Raw genomic sequence first — 13579 nt, forward strand, 5'->3', positions numbered from 1 at the left:
TGGAATTGATTGTGGACTTCAGGAAGGGGAAGTTGGGAGAACACACACCAGTCCTCATTGTGACATCTACCTCACTCCTGTACACATCCTCATTGCCCTCTGAGTGGTGTCGTCTGCGAATTTATAGATAATGTTTGAATATTAAAGAAGTAACAGCAGCACATTTGGAAAATCATAAACTCATGCCTGACAAACTTATTATAGTTTTGAAGAAGTCTCAGCCAGAGTTAATAAAGGAGAAACAGCAGATGCATTGTATTTGGACTTTCAGAAAACATTCAACAAAGTTGCCTCACTTGACGTGGATAGAGCACTGGCTAAAGGGCAGGAAGCACTGAGAAGGGATAAGGGGGTCATTTTCCAGTTAGCAGCCTGTAACTAGTGGGGTATCCTGGGGATCAGTGATTGATTTGTTTAAACTATACTTTAATGACTTGGAGAAAGAAAGTGAATGAATAATAGCCAAATGTGTGGATGAAGCAAAAATAAGTGGGGAAAGTTAGTTTATAGAGAGATATTGAAGGGAGATATTGACAGGTTAAGTGAGTGACCACATGCTGGTATTTAAGGTATAAAGCAGGAGAATCTAAGGTTCATTTTGAAATGAAGGAGAGAAAAAGAAGAGTATTACTCAAATATAGAGGAACTGCAGGAATCTGCAACATTAAGTGATCTAGGGAACTTGGTGCATGCAACAGAAAACTAGCATGCAAGCACAGCAGGTAATAGGGAAGGCAAATGGAATTTGTGTCCTTTTTTTCAAGGGAGTTGGATTATGAAAGCAGCTGTACAAGGCACTATTGGGCTTAAATCTAGGGTAATGTGAATAGTTTTTGTTCCCCTATTCAGGAAAGGATATTATTTCATTGGAGGCAGTTAAGAGAAGATTCAGTGGAATGATCACTAGTATGGAGGGATTGTCCTATGTGGAATGATCGAACAGTTTGGAATTCTGCCTCTCATTCTTCTAAACTCTAATTAGTAACCTTATTCATACATTTAAGCTTCTTATAGGGCTGGCAGAGTAAAAGCTGAAAGAATGTGTCATGGAGAAATACAGCATGGAAACAAGCCCTTCAGCCTGCTGAGTATGCAGTGGCAATCAACTGTCTATTTTCACTAATCTGACAATAAATCCCATTTTATTCTCCTCACATTTCCATCAGCTCTCCCTAGATTCTACATCTCACCTTCACACTAGGTGCAATTTACAGCAGCCATTAACATACCAACCGACACATCATTGGGATATGGGAGGAAACCAGAGCACCCCAAGGAAAAACACATGGTTACAGGGAGAACATGCAAACCACACAACATAAGAGGTCAGGACTGAATCTGCTCCATTGGTGCTGTGGGGCAGCAGCTCTGCTAACTACACCACTGTACCGTGCATGGAAGTGTTCAAAATATGGGGCGACCCATTTAAGATGGAAATTGGAAAAAATTTCTGTGTGTTGAGAGTCTTTGGAATTCTTTACCACAGAGAGCTTTAGATTCCTCATCTCACCTTTCTTAAATAGAGGAGTAATTTTGCAGGCTGAAAGAACATTCTGAATAAAATGAGTTTTTGAAGATGATATGTGACGTTGTTCTGTGCCCTACCTGGTGCATATTAGGATTATTTGTGATATGCAAAGCGACAGGCACTTTGAAACACTATTGCACATTTCCATTCATCTTAGAACCTGTGACTGAAAATATAGCATTTGGGACAGAGTATGTGTCTGCATGAGGGAGTGGAGGAAGAGGGTTGGGAGTGAGGAGTGATGGTAGCTAGAAGTCAATACCTTGTGAAGTTGTGTAAGGAATGGAGTTCTGGGGTTTAAGTCCTGGTCAATCAGGTCTTGGGACCAGGGCCAGTCAGGTGGATGAGATTAGTGGTGGTACTGTGGTAGCTGGGTGTGAGGATGAGTCCCAAGGGAGAGGAGATAAGTGATGAGGCTTAAATGAGTGGGATATTCCTCTGGGAGTTACACTATTAAAGCATTGTTTCAGGGACAAGGTGCGTTTATTTCTCTGCAGTGCTTCAATGGAAATGTTGCAAAGGGAATGTCATCATTTGATGCATGTCTGATGTGGAAATGATTTCAGATGTACAATGGTGAATTTCAAATGGAATGCCTATTGAGATTTCCACTGGCACCAGTTGGCCTGGAAATGGTCACTGTTGTGTTCCACACACTAGGGAAAATATTGATTTCTAGATGTATAGTCCTAAAAAAAATAATAGCACAATGAAATGAGATGATGACTATAATTTTGGTGTGTATTTTTTTGAAGTTCCTATTCTCTTTAAACTAACTACAGTTTGCTGGGTCCAGATTTTGTAACTGTTGACTAGTTTTAGAAGAAATATGAGGTTTATACATCAGTTTTTTTAACGAACATGTGAAAGGTATGCTGGTGAAGCATTAATAATGCAGTGCAGCATTTAGCTACTAAGTTATATTCAGGTCCAATTCAATTTGTAGCAGTCAGATCATTGCGAGGGGTCTATTGTGGTGCATTGCAAAGGCTGTTTAGAGAAAGGGGGGGTTTCCGAGCATGTCATTGAAAGAAATTTGCTTTGCTGAACTTGATGGTTTAATAAATCAAAAAAAGATTCTGTAAAAGAGATCTATTACGGAACACTATCCACCTAAATTTTGAAGTTGCATATTTTACCATGTTGGTATACAAATCTTAACATTTCAAATTTTTGTGACAGTTGAAAAACAAGTCTTCTAAAATTTAAAAAAAAGTATTTGCACAATTCCTGAGATACTATTAGGGAAGAACAATTTTGCAGAATCCCTTTGTCATTGCTTATTCCTTTGCTATAACAACCTCCCTAGAGTCACCCCATGACATCAGAGAAAAAAAATACTGAGTAGTTGGAAGTATAGTGTACAGTAAGCCACTGGTGTTGGATTGGTGTCTGGCCTGATGAACTCGGCAGCCAATTGAACCAATGAATGAATCACTGCAGTTTCAAATGCACAGGATTTGCTGTGTTGGGAAATAGCAGTAATGTCTTTAATCTAAATCAGCTGCTTTGCTGTTAAACACAATTCATTTGCAAGAATGGTAGCAAAGGGGGAAATGACCAGATTTTGGAGCCTGGAGAGTCTGCAGCTTGGTATGTATGGCAGAAATGTATTGATGATTTGCACATAGCCATGAAAATTAAAGGTAAAATTCATATGGGGAAGTAGCTAATGATAATGATGAAACATTGCATGAAATGTAAAAACTAAAAAGATGTACTCTGGATTTATTCAAATTGATGTGAGGATATACATTTCTGAAAAATGCATTAGTCATCTTGATCTTGGAAACTCGGAGTGCTAATGACTAAGCACATAGGGAAAGGCTGTATTTAAATTGAACATTGATTATAATTTAATATTTTGTTTATGGCTGTTATTCAAAAATAACAAGATCCATTAACTATTTGGGTAAGGTTATATCTGTCATTGTTTCAACAGAAGTACTGGCAACCATTTAGATGTGGCTCAAAATTTTACAATGCAATGTATTTCACCACATAGAACTTGATACTTATTATATCATGGAAAACACAATTTTCATGCATGGAGTGAATGACCTAAAATGACATCTGGAGGTATTTTGGGAAGATTTGCCATTTAGGCTTAAGTCTTACATAGTGGAGGAAGTTTGCAGCTGAAATCTGTGTATCCTAATGTAGTCTGTAAGAATGCCGGAAATTGTGTGAATTAATCGCTAAATCAAGTGCTTTCTTTTTTAGACACAGAGCTTTAATTTTATGGATGCATTATCCTTAAACTGTTCTTACATCTTGGATATAATGTACAAAATGGTCTTTTGTAATATGCTTAATATTATGAATTTGTACTGTTAACAGTACTAAACAAACTGCGTGTGCATGTATTGATTCCTTAAAAGGCCATGTTAAGGGTCTATTGATAAAGATTAATTAAAAAGACAGAGTGCAGTTTTTCTTTATTCAGATCTGATAGTAAATCTAAAATATTTTCAACCCTAAATAAAATTAATGGATTGAAAAGCCTGAAGCATTACATAGATGTAGGCCCTTAATTCATGCATTGGAATTCTAGCATAAAAGTTCTGGGCAAAGGTGTTTAGTATTTATATCTCCATTATTTTAGTGGTATTAATCAATGCGTTTTGGAAATAGCAGAGAGGAAAAATTTGGGTGGATATTTTAAGCATATGGATGTTAGTATCGTACTGTGTAATTTGAAGACCATGAAAATTAGAGTTACAACATTTAAAATCTGTAATAATGCATTTAAGGTTTAAGATCAGTGTTTTTACTACAGTAATGTACTGTGAAGATAATGGCAACTTTTCCTAGTCTCGCTATTTGAACTCTGGAGCTCTGGTATCCTAGCAACAGTACCAGTTTCCACTATGCTTATCTGGCTTGACATTTGCATTTTCTGGTGCTTGATAAGTAGACTATAACCTTACTAGATCTATTTCTTCTGTGACATTGTGCAGTTCTTGAAATCATTGGATCAATTTTTTTATTTGCTTTTTTGTAGAATTGAAAGCAATGCTGTAAAGTTGAATTTAAACATTAAACACATTTTATCACAATCTGTTATTTGGTAATATATATATATATATATATATATATATGTATTGCTTTGTCAATTCCTCTAAGAAATGTAGATTATTAAAATGTATAAATGTATTAACAAAACTAGAAAATGTTAAATACTCAACTTGTCGAACAGTATCTGTGGAAAGAGAAACAGTTAATGTTTCAGATTGAGCTGAGTGTTTCCTGCATTTTCTCTTTTTGTTTCAGATTTAGAGTATCTGCAGTTTTTTAATACATTTTGGATGAAAATTTAATTATTTCCAGTTTAATATTACTTTTGTAACAGATTTTACGATTAAATTATCCATCTCTTTTCTACCTTTAATGCACGGGGTTGCATTACATTGGTGATCCTACTTATCAGAACTATGCAAATTCATTAATATCCACATTTTTTGGGTTCTTACTAATTAATTTAAATCACAATAGATCATTCTTGTATCAAAGGGCACCATATTCGGTAGTAGCTGATTGCTCCTCCCACACAGAAAATATTGAACCAAACTGCTGAGAAAAATAATGACGTGTTCACTGAGCATGCCATTATTAATGTGCAAATTTCCTAGCAAATTCAGGGCTGAAGAGATGTGCCATGACTTGCAAATCTCTACGTCTGCTGAAAGTTTGGTTTGACTTGTGCAAACAGCATATCATGATTTAACTTCCCCATTACTTTTTAAAAACTTACTGGAATTGCACATTAATTGCTCATTAAACCTACTGCAGAAGATTAGGGCACATAATTAATAGAGTGCGTGCCCTTTCTTGTGACATGTTAATGAGATATCTCTGGCCCAAAAAGTGATCATTTAAACTGTTGACTATCAATCCTGCATGTAATAACTTAGTAGAGATTTCTAAATTCAACATTCTTAATTTTATTTACCTTCTCTCTGTTAATTCAATGTGTCTTTCCCTTTTGTTTTTGTACCCTTTTAACACTAATTCTTGTTCTTTATTTCACTTTCCTATCATTTTACTCTTTCTTTTCAATTCTTAAACTAATTGGTTAAGGAACATTACTGTGGTCCCACCATCGTTCACCAGTGTCCCAAATGCTGATTATTGCCTGTTTGCATTTCCATTTAATTATGGTGCTAAAGATCTAGGGAAAAGTCTAACTGATGTCATGAGCTGCTCCTTTCAGTGAGATTTGTCCAATTAAGACAATAGTTTCTTTGATCTCTTCAGTTTGGGGCCAAGTTTGTGATCCTACCATTTGTAATGGGCAGTATTGTGTCATCGATGACACATTATGAACTTTTAATCAATCACTCAACCAAAGTAACGTTATTGTTTTAGAATCCTCTGGTCATTGAATTGAGCACTTTTCCAGATTGATAGATAGTACATATAGATTTCAACTTGAAATCCCTTGAACATAAGAAGTTAGGTCAATGGATTTCATTTGGCTTTAAATTTCTCTCCACCATATTTCGTGTTTATTGACTTACTAGACATAATTTTTGAATTTTTCTAGTGATCACCATAGCTGATGCTAACTTTCCAAAGTTAGAAATGGTTTCAAGGGCCTATAATTTCTGTAGGTGAATTTTGAATACAACTAAACTGGCTTACAATTCATTGTAGAATTTGTGGCTGAAGAGTGGTTTTAATTTAGACTAGATAATACATGCTTTTTAACTAAGCAACTGTATGTTCTGTTCCCAGAATGTACATTCTATTACTGACCTTGGGGACATAAAATACAAGTTTTATGTTATAATACTACTTTTGCTTGGTCAGCACTGCTTATTGCCTTGCTTTGCTTTCAAAACAATGTGAAACAATCAGCACAATGATTTTTTCTGCATTGTTACTTTCACCAACATAAGAAACGGTTGATGTGGGGGAGGGGGAGTTGTTCTAGTAATAGTTTTACCTTTAATAATGTCACAAATGGATGTGTTCCTGATAAAACGAGCAAAATAGTCAGAAGTCTCTAGAATTGGTGTTGTTTTCATTAATAATGTAGAAAGTGTAAAACTACAATACAAGAAGAAAACATGAGAAGAAATGGTAAGATTATCAAGGGAATACCTGGTATGCTGATTTCCACACTGACGAAACCTTTGGGTTATACAATACTGCAGATGTTGGAAATCTGACTAAGACAAAACATTCTGGAAATAAATGAGAGAGAGAAACAGTTAACATTTTAGATTGATAACCTTCATAATGTTTGCATGAGGATTGAACTATATTGTGATGCTGCAGTTGAGAAGCTTTGCCACATTATCTAAATTTTTACTTAGGCACTCTGAAAATCTGACATTGTGATACTATACGTCACTATATTAGGCTATATTAAAGGAAAATTAATTTGTCTTCATATAGTGCCTTTCACAGGGCAAACCAAACCATTTTTCAGCCATGAAATTTTATGTGGAGTAACTTCTATTGTAAGTTAACAAAATACTGCAATGTATGTCAGAATTTCATTAATTGTAATTGCTGTGAAGTCTATACAATTTGTACTTCCTGGATTTTCTTTTTCCTGCTAGTACATTTATTTGTAGTTTTTGGTGGTGTTGATATTGAAATTTCCACCAACAGAATGCTGAAGATGAATATTTCTTTAGAGACTCCTCATTTTGCTGTATATTGATGAGGATAAGTAGTTCAAGATGGGTCATTAAATCTGTGTATAACATCAACCTCAAACGTTTTGATTGCTGTTGTCAATATGACTTAGATTTAAATTAGCCATAGTGTCAAAATGTTTGCACACAATGCAGTTAATTATTAAAATGCAGCATAAATATTCGAAAAGATTCAGATATAAAGTGTCCTTAAGCAGTGTACTTTTTCCTTTTAGTTTCTGCCGATGGAGGCACAGAGTCTTCTGCGCTGGTTGATGACAATGGCAGTGAGGAGGATTTAGCATATGGAGAAGTAAACCATGCAAATCCCAGATACCTTCAGCCTGGTGGAGAACAACTTGCTGTAAATGAGGTGAAGTATTATTATGACATATATATTGCCTTGAGTTGTAAGGATGTGATCAAAAGTCCCAGTTAAACACTTAAGTGAATTAGTTTTGATGAAAGGCCATTTTTCTGAAACATTAACTGTTTCTCTCTCTACAGATGCTGCCTGACTTGCTGAGTATTTCCAGTACTTTGTTTTTTATTTCAGATTTCGAGGATCTGCAGTTACTTGCCTTTCAATAAGAATTATTTCCTTGGAACGTACTTCGAACTTTTCTATAGATTGTTTATAAAGAGAGTTCATGAAAGTGAGTTTCTTTAAACTTTTCTGTAATCACACTAGCACACATTCCATGCTAGTGTTCAAATTGAGATAGAGGTTTTATAACATCACTGCCATTTGCATTACTTGATCATTAAGGAATGAAGCAGATTCAGGAAAAATTTTGCTTCATCTGTATCTTAAGTGGGTAACCGCCTGCTTTTCTCCATGGATACTGCCTGGCCTGCTGAGTTCCTCCAGCATCATCGTGTTTTTCATCCATAGCTCTAGATCCTCTCGAGGAAGCATCTCTTCTTTTCAAGACCCATCAGGATCTTGTATATTTCAATCACTTTTCTAAACCCCAGCAGATACAAGTCTATCGTGTCGAATCTTTCCTCATCAGCCAAACCACCCACTCCAGTATTTGTTGAGTAAAGTGTCTCTAAACTGCTTTCAATGCATTAATCCCTTCGTTAAGTAAGGAGACTAATAATGGGCAAAATACTCCAGATGTGGTCGCACTATAGCCCTCTAAAACTAAAGCATAACATCCATAGTCAACCTTTCTGTTTATGCTCCAATGCTATAAGCTTTCATGCTCTGCAAACTTTGATTTATCATTCTTCTTTGAGACAAACGTCTTGTGAAAATGTATGTATAATTTATCTCTGGTTTCCCTTTATCTACAGCACAGGTAATAACTCCAGTAACTTGGTAAACCATGATTTCCCTTTCACAAAACCATATTAGTTTTTCCTGATTGCCTTGTAGTTTAACTACCCCATTATGACATCCTCAATAGCTTCTACCGCTTTTCCCATGACCAATGTGAAGCTAACTGGCCTAGGTTCCTGATTTCTACCTCCCTTTCTAAATAAAGAAAGTTGCATTTGCTACTTTACAATCAAATAGAACATTCTCTGAAACTCGAATTTTTTAAAATTAGAACCAATGCATCAATCATCTCACTAGTTGCTTCTTTTAAGAACCTAGATTGATGTCTATCAAAGTCCAGGGACATGCAGGACTACAGCTCCAACAACTTGCTTAGTTCTACTTGTGTGGTTATTGAAATTTTCCCAAATTTTTCCCTCACTTATATTTCCCAAGGTACACTATTTCTGGGATGTTACTTCTATCTTCTGTAGTGAAAGATGATGGAAAATATACACATTTCCAGAAGGCATCATTCAAGATGAACCTCAATATTTAAGGAGTTGTGTGCCATGGTGATTGGCGCAAGAGCCCCAGGTTTTTACAATTTGTATAAGTGACTTGAATGAAGCCACCAAAGGTGTGTTGCAAAACCTACTGAAGACAAATGTAAGCAAGTCATCTGCCATTTCCTTGTTTTTCATTATTAATTCCCCAGACTTGTTCTCTGTAGGACAAAGGTTGGTAAGTATTTTTTATGTTTGTTGTTTAGGTTCTGCTTATCTCTTGGGGAGTACTTTTTGTTTAGTCCAACATTTCCAAGGAGAGTTGGCAGAGGTCATAATCATTTTTGGCCTTGGTAGGTCATAGGTTAATAATCAATCTGTGCTAAAATTAACTTTTATTTATATGTTTCTCAATTCAAAATATTTAATTTTTTGGGGTTTTCACAATTTGTTTTTTAATTTTATTTGTGGTAGCAAAGCAGCAATTCCATTTCTTTCCTTTTAATACCCTATCATGTAGCATTATAAGATACGTTATGTCTGTAGCACTATCTTGAGGTGAAATATGTTTAAATTATTTCAGCAGTTTAGTAATATAATATTAAACAGAATATCTTCATATTCACTGAGAGCACCACTACAGATAACCTGAATGAAAAATTTCAGTTAATTTTATTTTGGGTAACAATATAATGGCCCAATCACTAAGGCTGAGATTTTATTGAATTTTCTATTTATTTTCTATCTTTTATTATGGAGTTCAGATATTATTGCAAGTTCATTCAGATGGCTAAAATAGGTATAAATTGAACCCAGATGTTATCTTTTTAAAAACAAAAACTTTTGCAATAATTTTTGCACACCGTTATTCCAGAGATACCAGGGATCATGCAGTATCTGGTGCTTGCAGCCATTTTATTTGTGAGAGTTTTTACAGTGACTATTAACAAGCTGTTTTACTAAGTCAATCATAGGTGAGATACTTGACCCCTTGTTAACCCAGACCGAAGCCAAGTTTACTTGTCTTTTGCTAGCCCAACTGAAATTGGACAATAACGCATACCAGCAAATGAACCTGCACTGTTTTTCTGTGTTAGTCAATCACCGGGTTAAAGTAATTAAGGTTCCCACTTCCCCCTCCCCCAATTCATTAATAATTATTGGTTCTAATTAATTCTGTGCACACTTTGTGACATTTTACATTCATCCATCAAAGATGTAAACTGAAACTTGTTTCTTTCTATAGCTAATAAGTGATGGCCACGTTGTCTGTGCAGAGGCACTATGGGATCATGTTACCATGGATGATCAGGAGCTTGGATTCAAAGCCGGAGAAGTCATCCAAGTGCTTGATGCCTCCAACAAGGAATGGTGGTGGGGCATGATTGATGACAAAGAAGCCTGGTTTCCTGCCAGCTTTGTTCGAGTATGTTTTTCAGTACGAAATTTGAGAAATGTGATCATAGATTGTCTTCCTCGTGAATGCCGATGAGTTAATTTCATTTGCTAAACCTTATTTTTAATTTGATGGTGATTCCCTTCATTTTGCATCTATTCCCCAATTTTATAGTCCCCGCGGAATATGCGCACACCAATTAGAAGGGTTGGCAAGTAATTTACTACTTTGCCACTCTGGTCTGACATTTGTTGTAGCTGAATCCCTAATACCTGTAGGCAACCATGTTTTAGGCTCAAGAATTTTTTTTTATTAATTCTTTGGATCTGGATGTAGCTGATTATACCAGCCTTCATTGTCCATCCTTAATTGCTGCTGAACTGGTAATTAAGGGTCAACCAGGTTGGTGGGTCTGGAGTCATATGTTGAACATACGAGGTAAGCCTGGCAGATTTCCTTCCCTGAAGGACATTAGTTTTTATAACAATCCAGTAATTTCATCATTACTGTTACTAAGACTAGATTTCCTTTTTTCTTAAATTTTGAGTTTAAACTCTTTGTGACAATGGTGTGACTTGATCTTGTGTGTCTTGAGCAATGATCGAGAACTCTAGCTACTGATTCTTGGGTACCCTTCATGATAATAGATCCTGTTCAAACCTGCATCCGACTAATCCACAGCATTGTCTGCTGATTAGTTGAGGCCATGTGCAATGTTTTAAATAAATGGCATTTCACCATTCAGTGACAATTACCTTGTTCACCTTTTAACAGTTAAGATGGGCAGAATTGTTCCAACATTACTGTACCCCATTCTAATGCAACAGAGGATTTGGATTTGCCTGTATTGTATCTCAGTGTTAATATGCATTGACAGATGTGAACTACTGATACTGTACCCATTTTACACTGACAACCCCAAGCTCAGTGCAGTGCAACGAGGTCTAGAGCATGATAATGATCTGGGTTTGGACCTAGACGATTGGACATGAGCTGACGTTATGCCTGGGTATCTCAGTTTTGTGCTTCTGGTACTGTGCCTTGTATCGGGTCCCTATTGCCAGACCCTGCTTCGGGAAGGCTTCAAGCAGTTGGGCAATCTTCAGCCAAAGCCTCCACAACACTTGTCCTGTTCTCCACACACATCAGTCAGAATCTCAGAAATAAACATGTTGGGTTGTATACCAAATAGAAAGATACAACTTTGAGCACACATTTCTGACATGCTTTCCCATAGGGTTTTGGCATGAATTAGTTGCAGAGAGACACTTACTGAGGACAAACTGCAAGCAGGAACCACCTTCCAATACAAAATAGTGTGTGGTATTGCTTGGAGGATAAAGGCGAAGGAGGGGGTAAGGGTTAACTATTTCAAATAAAAACTTTTAAATCACCTATCGCCCACATTCCAGTAAGCAAAAAAAAAGTAATACAGGGAACTTAAACAAACATTGTTTCCATTATTTTGTGCATGAATGAAATTTGCTTCTGTTATTCTTAATGAGTAAAATAGACAAATAGTGTAAAAGGCAAATCAGGATTTGAATGGAAATCAGTTAAATACTTATCATTTTCAAAGAGCAATTTAAGATTAGTTTGTTACCTGTCTAAAGAAGTTTATTTTGTGAAAGGAAAAGCATCATTTGAGCATCATTTCATTAAGGACATTGCTGCTTTTAGCTAGTGGTTTATTTATGGTTGTATTCTTTCAACCTGTTACAATAGTTTGTTTAGAATGTACTAAGTAATGCAATATGTATATTATATAGTATTAAAAAAATTTGTCAATGTGTGGAAAAGGAATAATTTTGTATTTCATCTGTTCCTCAAAAAGGTACATGCTGTCAGTTCTGGCTTACTAATTATTTTAATGTGGTTACTACCAAAAACAATTGTATTGTGGTTTAAACAAGAGTATTCGATACAATATTTTAGCTTGCTTCAAATAACCAAATTTATTCAATGTTTTAGTGGATTAAGTTCATTGATTTAGAGCTGTTTATATTTTAAATAAGAAATCAAAACTTAAATAATCTGAGTTTAGTTTTGAGAACATAGCTATACTGCTTACATTTTTAACCAGTGTTTAATTGAAAAATCATGAGTTTGTTTAAAAATTTTACGTTTTATTTCTGTGCATTAAACAAGGGGCTGTTACGTAGTTCTACAACACAGCCAAAATGGTTGAGATTTTATTTTGTGCATTTTTTTTGCAGCCAGTAAACAATACTACACGTCATAGAAAGTCTCTTTGTGAAAAATATTTGTTGTAATCTCATTGAAATATGGTGGTTGTACAGTTGTGATAGGTTAGAGCCAGCAATGCAAAATCTGCCCATATCCATTAAATGTCTTTAAAGATAATGAGAACAACCGTATTACAATATCCATAATACAAGTGACTTTCATTAGGAGCTCCCTGTAAACATTGTGATACAGAAAGAAAAGTGTGAGTGAGTGTGTACAAGTTGGAAATTACAGTTACATGTAAATCAGCATCCTGCTTAGTAGATATGAAAGCCTTTCTACACGTGGCAGATTTCTTGGATTTACCTTTATACCTTTCTAGCTACGGGTGAACCAGGAGGATGCCATAGGTGAATACGCTGGAAAGTTTCCAGATGAGCACTTGGATACCCACTGCAATAAACATCGCCTTCACAAAAATGCAGAAAACCAAGAACAGATGAGAACAAATGTAATCAAAGAGATTATGAATACTGAACGGGTCTACATCAAGCATCTGAAAGACATCTGTGAGGTAATGCAAAAGATGCAATTCTGAATTTTGAGGGAGTCTTGTTCTATTATTTCACTGTAATGACATCTTTCTAGTTTTTTTTCCCCCTGAAATACAATCCTATTTGGCTTACCTTCTGACCAGCAAGTTCATATGCAAAGACCTGTGGTTGAGGAAATGTCATCTCCTTAATGAATTTATTAATAATTTTCACAGTGAATTTTAAGGGTAGTGCTTGCTGTGCTCTTTTTCCTTTGTTTTCCACTAGTACAGTGGATCAGTTCTCCCATTTTAAGAACCTTTGGTCAAACATGACCTTTCTGGTTTTTTCGCTCTTATCATTGTGATTTGCTGCCATAATGTCAACCAACTTGATCTTGTCTGGTCAACTCATTCATTCTAACTTCCCTGCAAATTTGCAACATTCTATTCTTTCAAATTCAATCTTAACATTCTCGTTAATATTTTTGATAGGGATAGCATTGTTGTGGCTT

General features: G+C 35.7%; 1 protein-coding gene across 5 annotated transcripts in view; it reads left to right on the plus strand.

Annotated features, from left to right (window-relative positions):
• The window catches only part of LOC127575773 (uncharacterized), a 177643-nt gene that overhangs the window by 143729 nt on the left and 20335 nt on the right, over positions 1-13579 (plus strand). For all 5 annotated transcript variants that reach the window (XM_052025850.1, XM_052025852.1, XM_052025854.1 and 2 more), the window contains exons 7-9: positions 7413-7549; positions 10196-10375; positions 12915-13106. In XM_052025850.1, the coding sequence (XP_051881810.1) occupies positions 7413-7549; positions 10196-10375; positions 12915-13106 (509 nt within the window). The remainder of the gene's footprint in view (positions 1-7412; positions 7550-10195; positions 10376-12914; positions 13107-13579) is intronic.

This window comes from Pristis pectinata, chromosome 11, assembly GCF_009764475.1.
Source record: "Pristis pectinata isolate sPriPec2 chromosome 11, sPriPec2.1.pri, whole genome shotgun sequence".
Taxonomy (NCBI): Eukaryota; Metazoa; Chordata; class Chondrichthyes; order Rhinopristiformes; family Pristidae; genus Pristis; species Pristis pectinata.